Raw genomic sequence first — 19266 nt, forward strand, 5'->3', positions numbered from 1 at the left:
TGTTTGAGGAGAAGAATTAGTTACTTGTTACTCAGGAAGATCTAGAATAATAATATCTGGCACAAGAAAAGCTATTTTTAAATGAACACAGTCTAATCATATATCATTACTATAAGCTAGTGTTGTGGGCTGAATGCATTGTCGCAATCAAGGATGTCAGTAAAGCTGGGTAATTACTGTGTAGTTTCAATGTTATTTGGGAGGAAAATAAAGATTATGATAAAATTGTGATAATTATAACCTAAAGTATGACAGTATGATTTCAACTGGCTTTATTTCATTGATATCTGTGTTTAAAATATAAAACCAGAAAATATATATTCTATTATTATAGCCTAAAATATCCCTGAATACTGAAAACTGTTACGGTTCATATACCCCCAGCACTTTTCACCACTTTACTATGTCTAGACTGAAGTGCTTTCAAGGTATCATGTTTAGACTTATTGTGCAATTTCTTCAAAATCAAAAGAAACAGCACCTTGCTTCTCAGTTAACACTTTTCTTCTCAGTCACAGCTGCAAATTTGTAGTTGATGACTGTTTATTTATTTATTCATTTTTTACTAAAAGCGTGATATTTTCATATATTGTGAGTGATGGTCCAACTGCTTTTCAGAAAATAAAAAATATAACCCCATGGGTCTGACTGCATGGATGGAGGGTTTATGAAACATCAACAAAAACAAATCAGAACAAACTAAGGGGTAGAGTAGTAAGGAGTGATCTGATAAAAAACAACAACAAAGCAATGGTAAACAGGTTTAAAGGTGGGCTTATTATCTTCCAATATTAGAAGAAAAAGTTTAAGAAAACCGAAGTAGACTAGGAAGGCTGTGATGCATCAAAAAGCAAGCAGGCAGGAAAGCAGAGGTCATTACGAAGATAAACAAGGCTGAATTATTCAAGAAATGCTTGTAAAACCTCACAGACTGGATAAGAAGATGTAAGCCGTTTAGTACCTAAGCATGTTTGCAAAACGTTCCTCAACAAGATTTTTTGGTGTTAGTATGTGGTAATGAAGGCAAGAACAGAGGTCAGGAGAGCTAGTGAATACAAAGAAGAAATAAGATCATGTTTTTGTTTTGATGAGAAGGAAACGTTAAAAAACAGGAGAGAGACTGTAAGAGGCGGTAGATTCTCTCTGAGTGTTAAAAAGAGTTTAAGAAGCACCCAGGTGTACTGAATAACACTGTTGACCTCCATTATATCAACAGCAAATGCTTTTTAATTTTGGTACACTGGAGCTTCTCAATTTGTTTTTAGAGGAATACTTGTTTTCCTCTTCAACAAACAGAGGGGAATTAATATATCTTAATATTTGTACTTGCACTAATCTTTTGTCAAGTACATTTTTAAATCAAATAACCTACTAATCCTTAAGCCGCAGTTTTAAATGCAAATATATAAACATATACCGTGAGGAAAATAAGTATTTGAACACCCTGCTATTTTGCAAGTTCTCCCACTTAGAAACCATGGGGGAGTCTGAAATCGTCATTGTGGGTGCATGTCTTCTGATAGAGACATAACAAAAAAAATAAATAAATAAAATAATAAAATAAAATAGCAATAGATTATTTTTTTTAACTATTTATGTACCATACATGTATCATACAAATATGTTTACATATGATCTGTAAATAAGTATTTGAAAACCTGTCTATCAGCTAGAATTCTGTCAGTCTGCCTTCAATATGTCCACCTCCACTCCATTTATTATCCTAAATTAGATGCACCTGTTTGAGGTCGTTAGCTGCATAAAGACACCTGTCCACCCCATTCAATCAGTAAGGATCCAACTACTAACATGACCAAGACCAAAAAGCTGTCCAAAGACACTAGAAAAAAACAAACAAATTGTACACCTCCATAAGGCCGGAAATGGCTACGGAAAAATTGCCAAGCAGTTTGGTGAAAAAGGTCCACTGTTGGAGCAATCAATAGAAAATGGAAGAAGCTAAACATAACTGTCAATCTCCCTCAGACTGAAGCTCCATGGAAGATCTCACCTCGTGGGATCTCAATGACCCTAGGAAAGGTGATAAATCAGCCCAGAACTAAACGGGAGGAGCTGGTCAATGACCTGAAAGAGCTGGGACCGTTTCCAAGGTTACTGTTGGTAATACACTAAGACGTCATGGTTTGAAACGTGCATGGCATGGAAGGTTCCCCTGCTTAAACCAGCAGATGTCAAGCCCTGTCTTAAGTTTGTCAATGACCATTTAGATGAACCAGAGAAGTCATGGGAGAAAGTCAGATGAGACCAAAATAGAACTTTTTGGTCATAATTCTACTAACTGTGTTTGGAGGAAGAAGAATGATTAGTTCCATACCAAGAACACCATCCCTGCTGTGTATCATGGGGGTGGTAGCGTAATGCTTTGGGGGTGTTTTTCTGCACGTGGGACAGGATGACTGCACTGCATTTAGGAGAGGATGAGTGGGGCCATGTATTTTGAGATTTTAGGGAACAACCTCCTTTTCTCAGTTAGAGCATAGAAGATCGGTGGAGGCTGGGTCTGCCAACATGACAGTGACCTGAAGCACACAGTCAGGATAACCTAGGAGTGGCTCTAGAACAGGGGTGCTCAAGTCCAGTCCTCAAGAGCTACTATCCTGCAAGTATTTCATGCAACCATTTTTAACACACCTGAATCAAATGAGTGGCTCGTTGCCATGCCTCTGATGAGCTAATGGGGGATTGAGGCTTTAGATTCAGGTGTGCTAGAGAAGAGATGCATATAAAAGTTACAGGATGGTAGCTGTTGAGGACTGGACTTGGGCACCCCTGCTCTAGAAGAAGCACATCAATGTTGGGGCATGGCCTAGCCAGTCTCCAGACCTAAACCCATTAGAGAATCTTTGGAGGAAGCTCAGACTCCGTGTTTCTCAGCGACAGACCAGAAACCTGACTGATCTAGAGAGGATCTGTGTGGAGGAGTGGGCCAAAATGCCTCCTGCAGTGTGTGCAAACCAGGTAAAGAACTACAGGAAACGTTTGACCTCTGTAATTGCAAACAAAGGCTACTGTACCAAATGTTAACATTGATTTTCTCAGGTGTTCAAGTACTTATTTGTGGTTGTATCATACAAACAAATAGTTGAAAAATCATGCATTAAGATTTCTGGATTGTTTTTTTTTAGGTTATGTCTCTCAAAGTTGACATGCACCTACAATGACATTTTCAGACCCCTCCGTGATTTCTAAGTGGGAGAACTTGCAAAAATACTTATTTTCCTCACTGTATATAGGCCTTAAGATAAGATATTTAACAAGAATAAAAAGCTAAACACAAGTTATTGTTCTGATTAGACATTCTGATCAGTTTGCAATTTTATAGGTGTGCATGAAAATTTTGGGGATGGTGCTTTAAAAACAGCATTGATTAAAAATTTTAGCTAAAAATTGTAATAGGTCATGTGAAGGTTTGTTTGCGCTGATAAACACCAACATCCCTTTAACTTTTTTACATGAATAATAAGAAATAATAGGAAATGTGTTAGCTGATGTCATTAGGGAGGTTTATTTCTTCACTGTTGCACATTGAGGAGCAACAGCAACTTTTTTAAGTAGCTCTGAAAAATCAGTTTAGATTATTCAGCCAACTGCTGGAAGAAGGGTAACAGTTTGGGCAGACATCAATGGGTCAGTTTATCTAGTTTGATGTAAAGGAGTATCTTAAATGATTCACTGTTTTTGGATCAGTTCAATAAAAATATCAGCTATTCTTTCTTATTGAACTTGGTTTGATTTAATTAATTCAGTGAATGTAAAAGCCTGGCTAAGTTCAGTGCTTACTAATATAGAAGGACGATGTCTTCGTATAGAAAGTACATTCATGGCAACTGAAACTAAATATCCAAGACCACTACAGAAAAAGTTTTAAAAACCAACCAATAAAAAAAGTACTCGACCCTGGAACACAGTTTCCCATCAAAACAGGTCAACAGACTAGTTCTGATTTTTTAGTCCCTCAATCTGCTCGCAACGATCCTCAACAAATGATTGCAAACTGAAGAGGTGGTGAGAAACGAGACTCTGAGCCCTGGCTTCTCAGTGAAAAGCCTTTCAGAGAATACCTGACAAACCTTCAGACATGAATAAATATTCCAACTCCTGTTGTGGATCATTGACGACGTCGGAAATTCACTTCTATTTTCTCTTTAACTGCAGAATAAAATCCTGTGGATTGTTTGAAAATACTAATACAACCCTTCACAGGAAGAATAAGTGGGATTATGTAGAAACAAACCTGCTTGCCAAAGACACTGAAAGGAAGAATAGTTAAATAGAAACCTAAATATGACCAATTAGAATTTAAAACCTTTCCAGAATGCATAGGAATCCTGTCCATAAGTGATCTAATTATTATGTAAACTTATTAAAATTGGGCAAAACTTTCCTGCAATTCAAACCCATCCAAGCTTTCAGAAAACTTAGATGAATCAATCTTAATCAGTCCAGACAGAAAGCATGTAAAGAATAACATGACATTTAATAATCATTGGTTCAGTTGGAAATAGGAACGCAGCACTTATGTTAATTTCATAGCAGTGGCACCAAAAAGGATGTTATATTCTCTTAAGTTGCATTGTTCACACAAAAAAAAATAGTTGCCAATTCAAAGAGACGGCAACTTCCATCTTCTTACACTAAACAAAATCAAAGAGGAAACAATAGTTTAGAGCTGAAAAAGTTAATTGAATTAATCGCTTATTGAAATAATGGTCAACTAATTTAGTAATTGATTAATCATTAACTGGGGCAGATACTGTAAAACATGCCTTTAGCTGACAGAGCAAACCACTTAGAGCAGTAATTATATCAAAACTGTAAAGAAATATATAAACATTTTGCATTTAATATAAAGAAAATTCTTTGTCTGTCAATATACTCTATCCAGAACTCCTCGAGTGTAAAAGTTTTAGTTTCACCTGGTTTTATTTTGTAAAAAAATCTTCAAGGAACCATTGCCTATCCGATTATTAATCGAATCGAAAAATAACCAACAGTGAAATAATCGTCAGTTGAAGCCCTACAATAGTTTGAAAGAAATTCAAAAGATTATTTTTATATTGTTGGATAGCATCTATATAACCCCATCGCCATCCCCCCCCAAAGTATTTCATGTTACTCATGAGAGTGAGAGGGACATCTAATCGCCTTGAATACAAGAATAACACTGATGTCTTCCCAGAACTAACCTGAAAGGTCCGAAGGACATATTAATACAACAGAAAAAGGGACCTAATAAAGCGCTCCACAAAACAAAAGCTATGAAAATGGAATATAAAAGTGCAAAGCACTTTGCATCCTTTCTTTTCCTCCGATAGAAACCAAAAAGACCCACTCAGTACATTTATTGGGCAGGCGGTGAAGTTTGGTATACGATACATTTGAGATAAAAGCAAAGAACAATACCTGAGTTATTTTTGACTGCACAGAGGAAACTATGGACGAAGACACTGCCTTGTCTTTCTCCTGAGAACCACCCCTGAACAGAAGAAAAAAAAAAATCAATTGTGTTAACAGGAGCACACATGTAATATTCATGATATTTTCTAAAATGCTCAACTTGGACAGGCTTCAAGCACAGAAAGAGGAGGAAGGAAGAGCAAAAGAATAGAAAAGTAGAAGAAAAATGCTTTTGACCTGTAAAAATACAAACATCCATCCAGAGGCCAAACCATCCAGCTTCAAACGGCCGAATGGAAAATCACATAAACAGCAGAAACACTGTAGTCTTCAACTTTACCATCATGGTTCTGTCTTTAGCTTTATCTCTTTTTAACAAGGAAAACACTTCATAATTTAACAAGCTATAAAAAAAAAAAGAAGAAAAAAAAAATCGGCAGAGAATTGTTCACATCAAGCAGATTGAACAGAGTAGGTGAAGCTGCAGTGCAGACGGCTACTGGGGTCTTAGAGTTGGGTCCAAAAGCCTGTCCCATCTACTCATTTATTTACAGATTTGCCTGCTAAGACCCAGTAAAAAGATGACTAAGTAATAAATACTGAAACAGGTAAAAAGTCCTAAACTAAATCATGCAGAATCATGCACATAAAAAAAATGGAAATGAAACAGTTTTAGATAAAAACTAAAAAAGATGGTTTGATTTAATATTTGTTCTGATAGATTAACATAGACTAGAGATTAAATCATTTAAAAAAAGAATTTTATAGAAGCCTAAGTGCCAGATTTGAGGGAACACTTTGCATTAGCATAAACAAGAGTCTTTATTTTATCACAATTAACAGGAAAAAAAGTTCAGCAGAGGTTGATCAATGATTAGAACTTGCATGGGATTGCCTTTGGCCTAAGGTCCCATCCATTAGCAACTGTTCATTTGTGCTGGCAGCAGTTCATGGAGTGCAATCAGTTATTTAGTCAGTAGGTGTTAATCATGTCAGGGCCTGGTGCAGCGCAGTTATTCATACTTGAGATTCTCTCTTGGATATCTGCCACCGTGATCTAAACAGATTCTTGTTTGGACAGAATGCGGCAGTTGACTCCCGGATTATTTATCCTAGTCCAAAGATGGTATTCTCATGTTACTACCCAAACAGTTTGGATGGTTAGGTGGAAAAAAATCCTTAATTATATACTGGCTCCTACTCTGAGGTTGGGCCTTATATGTTGGTATATGTTAGATATCTTTCAGCAAACCTTTCTGTTCCCTCTTCTCTTTTTATGGGGACTACTGTTTTTATCCCTTTGCTCATCTTATATCTAAGCATCACCTTCATTAGCTCTCACAATGTGGGTGTGGATTTATATTGTAAGGACAGAAATACTCACAAATCTTCAGAAAGTATTTCATTTTCCTGCCTTACTGCTTTGCCTATGTGTCCATCTTGACCTTTTGTCATTGTTCTCCTTTTATTGAAGTATTTTCAATGCATGTCATTAATCTTTACCTGCGATGGCACATTCTATTTACACGCCTCTTTACATTTGTCAGCTTCATGACTCTTAAGCACAGAAAAATAAAAATTAGCAAAACACACGGTCTTTCTTCACATCCTTTGAACTTTTAAACATTTCCTAAGGTTCTAAACACAGTCTCCAATCTATTTCATTGGGATTTGATGGAATAAACTACCATAAATAAGTGCATGCGTGTGAAATTGGGAAGAAAGCGGTGCCTACATTTAGCCCATTTATACAAAGGATTTGTAAAAAGTGTGAAAGAGAAGCCCATAAATACCCTTACATGTAATCCCAAATAGATCAGATAGCAACCTGTCAGCAGTCTATTCTTAGTTGAAATCCAGCTGTTTAGTGAAGGTTTTAGGGGTTAAATGGAAAACCTTGGTGATGAAACGTCATCCGGAAGACAAGAGAATAACTCGGGCAGAGCAGGTATAAAGTTTGATATAAGTTAAGTGCACTGTTGTGGTTATAAAACAGCTCACATTTCACAAACCAATCTTCAATCTGAAAAAATGAAAAGAACTACAAATCTAAGAAGACAAAGAAATCAGTCTAAAATGACAGTCCAGGAAAATATTTCTCAGAAAAGTATCTTAATGTCAGCTATAAGTCTGTATGACCTAAATAGACCCACAGCTCAGGTGTGGGAACCTGTTGACAGGTTGATTATTAGTAATAAAGTGAAAAAAATCCAACTTCTATGGGAGAGTGGCAAAAAGAAAGCCATTAGAAGTCCCATTTCTGCCAGAAGCCACATCTGGGACAGCTGACATGCCGTGGAATGTTTCCTGACCCCAATACCAGAACAGAACTTTCTGTCCAGAGTTAAAAACACAAAGTGTAGTGGCAATCTAATGTCTTCATTAGTCTGTGCCCCTGCTTGATGCAACATAACCATTCCAGACAAATAGTGGAATGACTCACTTTGAAACAAATGCAACCATTCCTAAATTCAATTCAGAAGACTTAAAAACTGATTTGCACAGAAGTTCTGAAGAATGGGCAAAAAAGTATCACTGTCTAGGTGTGCAGAGGAGGAAGACGTAATGAGCATTTGAATCTATCACAAAGGGTTGTTCTACAAAGGAAAAGCTGTCTAAATACAAAAGCAGAAAAAAACACTTCCCCTATTTGAAAACTACTCTTAAATCACACATTTATTCCAAATTACAAACGCTTGTTACCCAGTCTCAATGAATCACATAAAATATCACTAAATTATACTGGAAATTATGGTTTTAGCATTTAAAAACAAATGTAAGGGGTATTACTGTCCAAGCTTACATCCATCATGGATAACATTTTCCAACCTCTGCACCAGAGTGAAGAGGAGCTGAGCAGCTCCTTTAGTGAAAGACTTTTACACGCTGTTTGTAAAAAGGAGCGCTACTGCAGGTCGTTCAACCCTGCTGCAACCAGACTCTACAATATGACACTACAACACTAATAACTTGTACCTTTTTCTTGTTATATGGAATGCAAAACACTAAAGAAAATTTTTTGCCTTTTAATTATTGATTTTGGTCTTTTTGGGATGGTTTTTACAAACAGTCTTTTCATAGGAGTTTGCCATAATAGAAAAAATAAGCCAAAGACTTGACTTTTGAATTTTTTAATAAGTGAAGCAAAGATGGCCATTTACTTGTCCCGCAGAGACAGACTGCAGGAGGGACCTCACCTTGATGCTGTGGCTCTGTGGAGTGCAAAGTTAAAGCCAGAATAAGGCTGGAGTTTCACTTCCGAGCCACACAGAACATCGAAGATTTTATTCAGTTGTGGGGTTCTAACAAAATTTCATGTACTGTGTCAGATGAAGGACACTACAATTTAACAAGCTCCTCATTTAATGATTTTTAGCAAATACTTGTTTTTACCTTAATTTGTTTTACATCAATATTTGATTCTATTGTTTGAATTGTGTAAATAAAGTGTTTTTAAAATCCATTTTTCTTCCTTTGGCACATTCTTTTTCTTTCACTATTTGAGCTGATGTAACGAGTAAATTTCTCCGCTGTGAGATCAATAAAGTCAATCAATCAACAAATAAATCTTTTGGGGAAGAAATACGCATACTATGGTAAAGAATATGACAAATAGAGTGGAAATTTTGGAGAGTATAACCTTGAATGGCCAAGGCTGGACGCAGGGCTCACTGAGTGAGAGAAAACTCTGGGTGAGGAATACGGAGAGACGGAGGTTCCTGCAGTTTGTATCTGTCCCGACAAAGAAAACGCTTTTCTTTTTGGCTCTGAAGGGGACCTGCAAGAAAACATTGGGAAGACATGAACTCAATTGTATCAAATGTGGGATCCTTCTTATTCCAGCTCTCATGATTGAACATTTTAAAATAAAGAGCTTTAGCAACCCTAAGGTTAAGATATTAAGTGAACAATTGAATGTTTGTGAAAGGACCAACAAAATAAATCAAGACATTAATTAGAGTGAAAGCTGAAATACGTCAATCATTACAGATTTCAGAACACACACGGCAGCTACAGTGTGCTTGTCTACTTTGACAGCTGAAATGAGAAACGCTCCAGAAATCTCCCGCTCTGTGACGCTTGCTCTCAGGACAAAATGGTAACACCTGCTGTTAAATCTACCTGGATCTTGAATGGCCCCTGGGCAAGCTCGACTGGCTGCTGTGATGATAACGATCTCTCTCCTCACGTCTCTTTTCAGGCGATGCTGCCCTCCTGTCTCTCCTCCCAGGGGAACGCGAGCGGGATCTGGCCACACGAAGGGACAAAGGAAATATAAAAGCGGGTAGGAGCCGACACATTAAAAGAGAAAAGAGGCACTGATCCATTTACACTGAAGAAAAGGATAAATAAAAACAGCCACAGTTTAAATGGCAAGAACAGAAAAAAATTAATTAGCTCATGACTTTTAAAGGGTAAAAAAATCTACTTTTTAACAGGGAATATTTTGAAACAGCCCACTGTTTAAACTGAGGATTAGAATTTATTTTAAGTGCTTTAATAAAAATATCTGGTGAATGAAATATTGACATGTAGATGAAACATACTACAAGCAATTGTGAAAAAACTAATAGATAGTCTTAAAGATGAATTACCCTTTTCTTTTGGTGGGTTCCTTGTTTTTTTTTTTTTGTTGCTGTTGTTTTTTGTTTTTGCACAAAGGGCAGAGCTAATTTCATTTTGTCCGCTGGCTACAATGTAAAGCTTTTGCATGCCATTTCTTCTCATCTGTTTTGCAAGCATTAATCAGTAAAAGAAACAAGGAAGGAAATTGTAATCCTTCAAACAGCAGAGCCGAAAACAAACAACCAGAACGCGACACAAACAAGGAGAATATGGTCCTGTGATACAAGACATGAAAAGACTTCAGATCCTGTTTAGGTCAGGGTTTTTTATAAATAATTTACAGTGAAATGAGAAATTAAAAACATCAAAAGCCGTACCAAACTAAATGATTGGACTAAAATCCTTCTTAATAGACAGTTTTGCTGAGAATCAGCCATATATTTTTCATTTTAATGGATAGCATTGCATTTTTTTGCAGAATCAAAGTCATGGCATAGGAGAGAGTCCAAATATTAAAATGGATATAACAATCTAATCTCATAAAAAAAAAAAAACTGTGTGTATGATAAATACTACAAGTGAACATTGGGGGGAAAATGGCACGGAATAATTGCACACCTACATCTCCAGGCAACACTCCTCTTAACTTTTTGCAGCTCACTAGAAAATGTGGATTTGCCTTCTGTACTACCAAAAAACCATGCATAGAAATGTGTCCTCTTATAGATGTTTATGTGGGAAGAGCTAAGTTTTACTTGGAAAACGAGCTCCAAACCATCTAGGAAAAAAAATCTTCATATTTGTTGCTTCATAAAAGGAGAGGATAGTATGGATCTCTAAATGTGTATTGTAAATATGCAAACCAAAGCATATAAAAACTAAAACTCTTAAGAGGGGTATCTGTGCAGTTTTAATTCTTTGGAAAGCAGGCTTATAATGTAGAAGAATAGTCGGTGAGTAAGAGCTGCAAAAGGTAAAGGAAGTAGTCGTAACAGCTGTTATAAATGCAATATTAATCTTACAAAACAACAAACGATCTAAAGCCCCTCAATGACCACTTCAATGGTCATTAAAGATTATTTCTAACTGCTTAATCAAAATCAATGACAATTATATTAATCAACCTAGTTAACCAGAGTGAGAGTAAAAGGTTAAACCCTTCATGTTTGCCAAGAGGGCATAAAACACCAGATGCCCCTTCATCCGTGTGGCTGCGACAATGTGATGTCATACGCTCCACAATTTAAAAGCTACTACCTAACAATTTTATTTTGCTTTAAGAGATGAAGAAAATAAAGTACCGTATTTTCACGACCATAAGGCGCACCGTACTAAAAGGCGCAGTCTCAGTTATGTGTGCCATTTCTGTATTTAACACACACATAAGGCGCACCGGACTATAGGGCGCGTTTTTTATATACAGGTACATGTCCTCTACTACCTTTAAATAGCTCTACTGCATATTTAAAAATACAGCGGGGGCAAAACTGAGTATGACTGTGCTTTATTCATGTATTTATTACAAAGTATTAATCAAACCTGCGAGCTGGCCGTGAGACAGACACATCGCAGATGACACAGCGCTGTGATTACTCCTAAATTAACTTAAAATCCTGAAACCTGCCGACGGAATATGTTCGCTTTTATTGCCGGTATCCTGGTGCCTGCAGTTTAAATTATTTAGATGAAAAACACCTGCCAGCAGCCGCGGTGAACCTGGAGGCTGCCCAGCCTAGAGGCTGCTGTTGAAGGGATTTACTGTCGGTGCACCGCTGGTATGTGGGAGTCTGAGCGCCTCCGACAGAAATAGATAATCTGGATGAACTGACTGCAATTAAGATTTCAGGTGGCCTTTCTCACTTAAAAACATATTAAAACTACTTTATTCCCACTGATCACAGCAAATATAGCTGCAAGATTTAGATTATTTAGATGAAAAAACACCTGCCAGCCACCGCGGTGAAGAGGAGGAGACCCGCCCAGAGGCTGCTGTTGAATTAAGTTTTCAGGTAGAAAAATAGAGCGGGAGCAAAACTGAGTATGTTTGTGCTTTATTCATGTAGTTATTACAAAGTATTAATCAAACCCATCAAAGTCATCATCCTCTGTTTCTGAATTAAACAGCTGCGCTAAATCAGACATGCCAATTTCCCCTTCTTTGCTGTCAGAGTCACTTTCCGTGCAGCGCGGCTCCTCAGAAATAATGCCGGCTTTTGCGAAAGCTTGAACAACAGAGCAAGCAGACACGTTAGTCCAAGCATCTACAATCCATCCGCAAACGGTGGCGTAACTTGCCCGGCGCTGCCTTCCACTTATCCTGAAACTGTGGTCTCCGTCTGTCTTCACACTGATGTCGAGCGGTGGAAATTCCTTTGTCATACCCCCGGGATAACGGCGAGCACAGCGTTCATTTGATTCACCTTTTTTTTTCACATCGGCTGTGAGATGGGCACGCAGCGATGGTGATGCGTGGAAAAAAGCACCTGGTCTCCTCACATACACCTGCCTTTCATCATCTCCTCATCCATCCAGCCTTTTTCATTTGCGTTAATGTCATCAGAGCGCTGTGTCTGTCTCGCTGTCAGCTCCCAGATCAGCTTCTCTGATTGGTTGATGCGGCGCGTCCAGCAGCAAAACTTCAATTTTTCCATCTCGAGCAGCAGCGCGTTGGCGGTGCGTCAGATACTTAAACGCCCCCGAGGCGCTGCGCCTGCTGCTCAAAACGCGCTGCGGGACCTTTTGCTGCACCTATACACGCATCAACAATTGACTTTGCATGTAAACTCGCTGCACCTGCTGGGTCCGGTTCACACCGATGTCGAGCGGTTGAACAGCGAGCACAGCGTTAATTTGTTTCCCCATGTTTTTCACATCAGCTGTGAGATGGGCACGCATGGAGTTACATATTAACAGCGATGGTGATGAGTGGAAAAAAAACACCTGGTCTCCTTACATTCAGCCACTCTTTCATCATCTCCTCAATGAGGTGGTCTCAAAAGTCGCAGTTACAACACACATAGGGCGCACCGCACCATAGGGCGCACCGCACATTTTGAGGGAAAAAAAAGACGTTTAAGTGCGCCTTATAGTCGTGAAAATACGGTAATACTGGGATAAATATGATTTTGTCTGTTTGCTTATCCTTTGTTACACTAAAACATGCTTCAAAAACACCCCAAAAAACACCAACACTGTAAAGAAAAAACTACTAGAACTAATATTCTGTTACAATGGCGGTAACTGGCACTGAGATATTTTGATGTACTTTAAAGAAAAAAACAGCACTGAACATGTGCATTGCTGCATCTCCAGTTTCTTACCGAGACCTGCGGCCCCTTTTGTAGGAACTAGGAAGTGAGTGTCCGCTCTTTGACCTTGAGCTTGATCGTGACCTTCTTCTGTGCTTTTTCTTCTTTTTCTCTTTGTCCCTCCCTTTTTCCCGATCCTTGTCTCTTGCTCGTTCTCTTTCTCGATCTCTGTCCCGATCTCGGTTTCTGTGTCTCTCTGTGCTTTTGCCCGAAGAGTATAATGATGATGATGATGAGCTTGTTTGGAGCTCCCTTATTTTGTTCCCTCCCTGGATCTCCAGAGGTGCTCTTTGATCCTTAGCTATCACAGGTGGTGTATTGTACACTTGAGGAGATGAAGAACCAGACAGGACAGAGTAGGCTTCCTGCAGCTAAAGAGAAAGCAGAAAACCAAAATAATTTAATCAAAAGCATATTTTACAATTTAACAATTACAAACTTAAGGAGAAATTATACCGTAGGTTATTGATTGGATTAAAGACTCAGTCATCTATATTGACGCCAGCAGCACTGAATTTCCAAAACATCCATGAAAAGCCAATGAGGCCTGTCTCTTCAGGAAATGCAGACCAGTGTGTGGAGATTGAGGATTTATTTATTCAATACCTCCATGTGTAGCCTTGTCATTGTTACATGCTAATGCAATACATGCTGAATACAGAATTTTAAATGGGGAGGGGGGTTGGAACTTTGAATTTATTTATTTATTGCCTCTGCAGAGAAAAAAGGAGGAGCTACATTTTCTAAGAATCGAATTCTGTCATTAAGATGATGGTACAGTAAATATTTTAAAAACTGAAGTCTCTAATTACTTAGAAACATATATGAACAATTATTTTTCTGCATAATTTCCTTTCAAATGATATAAATGCAAAGTGAGGTGAAGAGTCTAATATTCTTTAGAGTTAACTACTGTAAATAATGAACTGAAAGGGACAAAGGTTCCTAAATGCTGGATCGGAGAAAAGCAGACACTTTCAGGGAGTTATTATTCAGGCTCTCTCCTTTAAAGAATGAAGCATTACTCAGCTGTTGAAAAGACTGTTTGGGTTACACAACACAGCAAAGGCCCTCTGGGAATACCCAGAGTTACAACTGTCAGCTACAAATTGCAACTATTTACACAAATGTGAGTCTGTCTGCAAATTTCAGAGTCTTCTGCCTTGGATTAAGTTTAGGGGAACTGCTTGAAAATCATCATTGAAATATATATGTCGCTTTAAGTAGCAGATTGCTTCAGGGGCTGAGTTTTTAATGTGTGTGCATTACCATTCCAGGGGATACTGACAAACGCATCAGAATACAATTATATATAATAATGATGATAGAAACACTATAGAGATTTTTATGTGAAAATAATAAACAGCACAGTCCACATTGATTGGCAGATGGGTTTAAAATGTTATATAGATAATCTGTAATCTATAAAAGCCTTAACTTTTGATATTAGTCGTTTAAAGAAGGATGGCTAAGAAAAATGTAGAAAATAATACACATTTAAAACGTACATAATTCACAACATATAACTTATAGAAAATAAATACACAAGTAAATAGTATTAAAAATAGTACAATGTATATAGTCGTTTCAAAATACCACACCTTAGATCTAATCATGTTCCTACTAGGGATGGGACGATTTATGAAAACCGTCAGAATCGTTCGGTTCGACTGTCTCGGTTCGGTTCGCGTGTGTTTCGTTCGGTTCATGCGCTGCTCCTTTTTCTCATAGAGGAAGCGATTACACTCCAGAGCAGAAGGTGGCGGTACTGCGACCAAAGCCAACCGCCAGTAGTAAATAAGAAGAAGAAGAAGCGAAGCAGCTTAGCCGGGTGTAGCAGGGAAAAAAATCAGTTGTTGTGGAGAATTGTGTCGGACTGGCGAGTGGGAAAGAACTAGAGTTGGAAGACGCGCCAGCAGCACTTTATAGGTCTGCTGTATGGGAGCGCTTTGCATTTAGAGTAACAAAGTTGTGGATAAAAGTGCAACAGTGTGCAAGCATTGTGCAACAAGTTTTGTTTATGCTAACAGCAACATGTCATGCTAACCCCGAAATCCCTCATACTCCGTCAGCAACCCCCGCTGCGCTCCAGATCGGCTGCTCAAAGCAAAGCCTACAGCCCCCACTGTGGCTTCGCCTGCTCCCCTCTGAGTTCCTTGGAGATGGTAGAGAGCATGTAACCTGACAACAGCCAGATGCATGCGGAGCGAGACATGCATCTGGCTGTTGTCAGGTTAGAGAGCATGCGCCAGATGATTAAATTCAAAGCAGCAAAACATACGGAAATGGTTTTCGCGGATCATTTAAAATAATTACAATCCATTATTTTTGGGGGGATTTTTTCATTAATTTCATAATTTTTTATGGAATTTCGGTGTAACAATCAACATGTATCGAATCGCACCGAAAACCGTGACCAGAAACCGTGAATCGAACCGAACCGTGGATTTTGTGAACTGTTCCAACCCTAGTTCCTACATACATTAAGTATATTGATGTATCGTCTGACTTAAGTATGAAGTATTTATTACCCATTTGTAGATTTATATCAGATCAAATAAATAAAATGGTACATCTGCAGGAGTTTTTATTATTTTTATCTTGTTACAATGTTTCTATAATAAAAAAGCATCCTATAATTTCCTAAGTTTTTGCTTGTTGAGTAAAGTGAAATAATGAAATAGTCTATTTGTTTTTACAGCCAAATAGTCTAGATGAAGATTTGATCTTACTTTTTTGTTCTGTAAACTTATTTTGACCGTCATACAAAAGATACTACTGTTGCAAAACTTTAAAATTAAAGAGATTAAGTGCAGCTTAAAAAAACGAAGATGAGTTAAAACAATAAATTTCCCTTTGGGATTGATATAGTATTTTTGATTGGAGAAAGCCATTCCCTTTAGTCTCCCTTTACAGAAACCAGAAACCACTGGAATACCTCAGCTACAAATAACCAACTGGCATGAAGATACTGTCACATGGTTGATATATTTCCAATTTCTAACAGTAAGCTTAAGAGGTGTCCCGACGCAATTTTTTGCTTTTCTGATACGATACTGATATTACTGCTTTGAGAAATGGCCGATACCAATATTAACCTGATACGATATTAGGACGAATCATACCTAAATATGACTAAACTGGAAAGTAAAAGGTATGAAAACAACTGACCAATGTAAAACTAACCAAGTTATACATTTATCAACTTAAAGGAATGGCTATAGTAATATTTGTGATGTTATATATTCCAGGAAAACTAATTAAACTAATGGGAAGCCAAGGAATCGAAATAATACATCAAAAAATTGAGGAATTTAGGCAAAAATGACCATTTTTGAATACATGAGCTGTTGTTGTAGCATTAACCCAACTGAATAAATAACACATCTTCTTCTGGCTATCTCAATAACTTTACTTGGTCTGAGATTATAGAACTTAAAAAAAGATGAATGTACTCTTAAGTGTTTCACACATCTTTACCAGGAGTGCAGAGAAGCATTAGAAAATGCAGCCATGTTTAAAAAAATTAAAATAGAGTGGATAGGTCTCCAATTCAGCAACCTTTTACCCAACTACTTCAATTCCTAAGAAGTGAACAGAGCATATAGAGGAAAATTGGAGGGATGCTGATGATGAAAGACACTGAAAGGAAGAAAATGCTGTAAGAGAGCTGGCTGAAGAGCTTATAAGACAATATATATCTGAGTGGGAAAAGGAGGAACATTTACTTCACTACTCAATTGAAACATTATTTGGGTGTGTAACTTATTATACCACAATTACTGAATGGTAAAAACTGAGATCTGGTCTGAATAATGACTTGCATCTTGTAGTTGTATTGAAACACAAGGCTAAGAAAGCTTTTGCCCTTTAAAAGCTGCCTTCACTAGATACAAAAGATAAGATATAAGAGAAACAAAACAAAGGAACAGCCTCTGCAGACGGAATAAGACGATTCGCACACTTATTTTCTTCCAATAATAAAGACAGCGTCATGAACACTAATTACCTAAGTAGTAGGCAGTGGACAGCTTACTAATAAACAAGATGCTATTAAAAGGATTTACTCCTAATAAGTTGAGCTCCTACAGCACAATAAATAATACTTAGGATCACAATAGCAGAAAAAATGTAAAATCTTCCACAGACCGCCAATTACACAACTGAAGATCCTCTAACCATTTCTTATCAAATAAACTTAAGAAAGAAAAGTTCAAGAATATGACAAGATTTTCACGCTTTTAATTACTATATCTGACAGTCAGATTGCTCAAAGCAGCATTAAAAGTATCCTTTAAAAAAAAAAGGGAAAAAAAACTGCTTGTAGCAGCAAAGCCTATCCAGAGGGTTTGGTTTCCTCATGACAGCTTACACTAGCTACTACAATAATGCTGCATATTCAACAATAAACAATGTAGGAAACATGCAGAGCATACATCAGCGGATCCAAGACAGCTAATTCAACAGACTCTGCAAACACATGGCAAAAGCATCTGTCCCTTAGACTCAGAATCCTCTTCATGTTAAACCACTGCACAATCCATGCCTTCCAAAGACAGCATTACCATTTAGATTTTGATTTCTATGCCTGAAAGGAGAAGCTTTGGTCCGCTTTAAACATCTGAGTTCAGCCAGGACCTGCTCGGAAAAGCACTTCACAAATGAACAAATCAATTCCAGGCACTGCGGTTTTATCCATTTGAGTTCACCTTCGATTTTGAACAGGTCTTCTAATTAGGGGGGTCTTGTAAATTTTAATGCACCTGCAGAAACATACGCAGAGTTAAAATGATTTCCCAATATTCAGGTTCAATGTCTTTTTTAACAATACTGTAAAGATTAATATACTTAAGCCTTTACATGCAAGACAGATTAAAAGCTGTTCAGAGTTCATAGAGATTGCTGACACCAAATACAGAACAGTCCTGGATAAAAAACCTGTTGGAAGCCAAGAAACTGGGGACTCAGCTGTAGGTTTGACCTGAAGCAGGACAATGAAACCAAACACACAACAACAGCTAGAATAAAACTGCATGGAAAACGGCACGTAAAAAAATACAGCCCAGCCAAAGAAGAGACCTAAAACCGGCCTGACACGACTTAAAAATTGGTATTCAAAGACAATTCCCACTGAATTTACTATGCTTAAGTTACTATGTAATGACATAACTCAAAAGACATGCAGTTGTGTCCACAAAGAAATTTGTTTTTTGCAAGATTGTTCTTCAAGGGAGCTGAATGAAAAAAAAAGGAAAACTTTGTGTTACCAAACTATAACTTAATATAATACAGAAAAAACTGTGGCTGCTAAGTGATAAAAATGCACAGAAGTTGTATCTGTATCTATGTTAGTAGTGTATGTAAGTACTGTATCTATCTATCTATGTATCAGTGAGCCCTAACTATAAACTGTAAAGCTAGGCGGAGGATGAATATGCCCTGAGGGCCACTGCAGGGACCACAGAAAAGAATGAAAGCGCTGCTGCAGTGACAAGAGCCAACCTTCTGCCACCTGGCCTTTTAGGCAGCAGGCCAGCTCTGCATGCACTTGATGTGATAACAAGAGGAGTCGACATGTAACATCCATCATATAAAGGTTCAATCTACACATCAAATGGCTGTTCTGTCTTATTTACACTATAAAGAACTCCTGTCTTTTTGCACATTTGATATGACAAAGGAAAAGCTTGAAAAGCCTGTAGGATCTGCCTTTGTCAGACGACCTTTATGAGTGTTAAAATAAAACAGAAAATGTATCTTATTTTTAAAAAGAGCTATGTTAGCTGAACAGAAAGGGTTAACATTTAAGCTTTAGTTTCTGTTATTGTGACTCACACTAGCTGATTGGCTCACCACCTCCATATAGTGTGCCCTGAGCATTTAATGACGTTTAGTAAACCTGTCTAAACGAAAAAAATGTAAACAGCTGCCATTAGAAGAAAAATAAGAATAATATGCAAACCTTTTCATGAGT

The 19266-nt window shown here is 37.6% G+C and overlaps 1 protein-coding gene across 3 annotated transcripts in view; it reads right to left on the reverse strand.

The window, feature by feature from the left end:
- LOC119792615 (splicing factor SWAP) overlaps positions 1 to 19266 on the reverse strand; it is a 74719-nt gene that overhangs the window by 4491 nt on the left and 50962 nt on the right. For 2 of the 3 annotated variants that reach the window (XM_038299337.1, XM_038299336.1), the window contains exons 15-18: positions 13305 to 13663; positions 9541 to 9666; positions 9059 to 9196; positions 5425 to 5497 (exon numbers count right to left, since the gene is read on the reverse strand). In XM_038299337.1, coding sequence (XP_038155265.1) covers positions 5425 to 5497; positions 9059 to 9196; positions 9541 to 9666; positions 13305 to 13663 — 696 coding nt within the window. The remainder of the gene's footprint in view (positions 1 to 5424; positions 5498 to 9058; positions 9197 to 9540; positions 9667 to 13304; positions 13664 to 19266) is intronic. The other variant, XM_038299338.1, reaches the window with a different exon arrangement.

Source organism: Cyprinodon tularosa, unplaced genomic scaffold (genome assembly GCF_016077235.1).
Source record: "Cyprinodon tularosa strain WSP-4 unplaced genomic scaffold, ASM1607723v1 ctg425, whole genome shotgun sequence".
Lineage (NCBI taxonomy): Eukaryota > Metazoa > Chordata > Actinopteri > Cyprinodontiformes > Cyprinodontidae > Cyprinodon > Cyprinodon tularosa.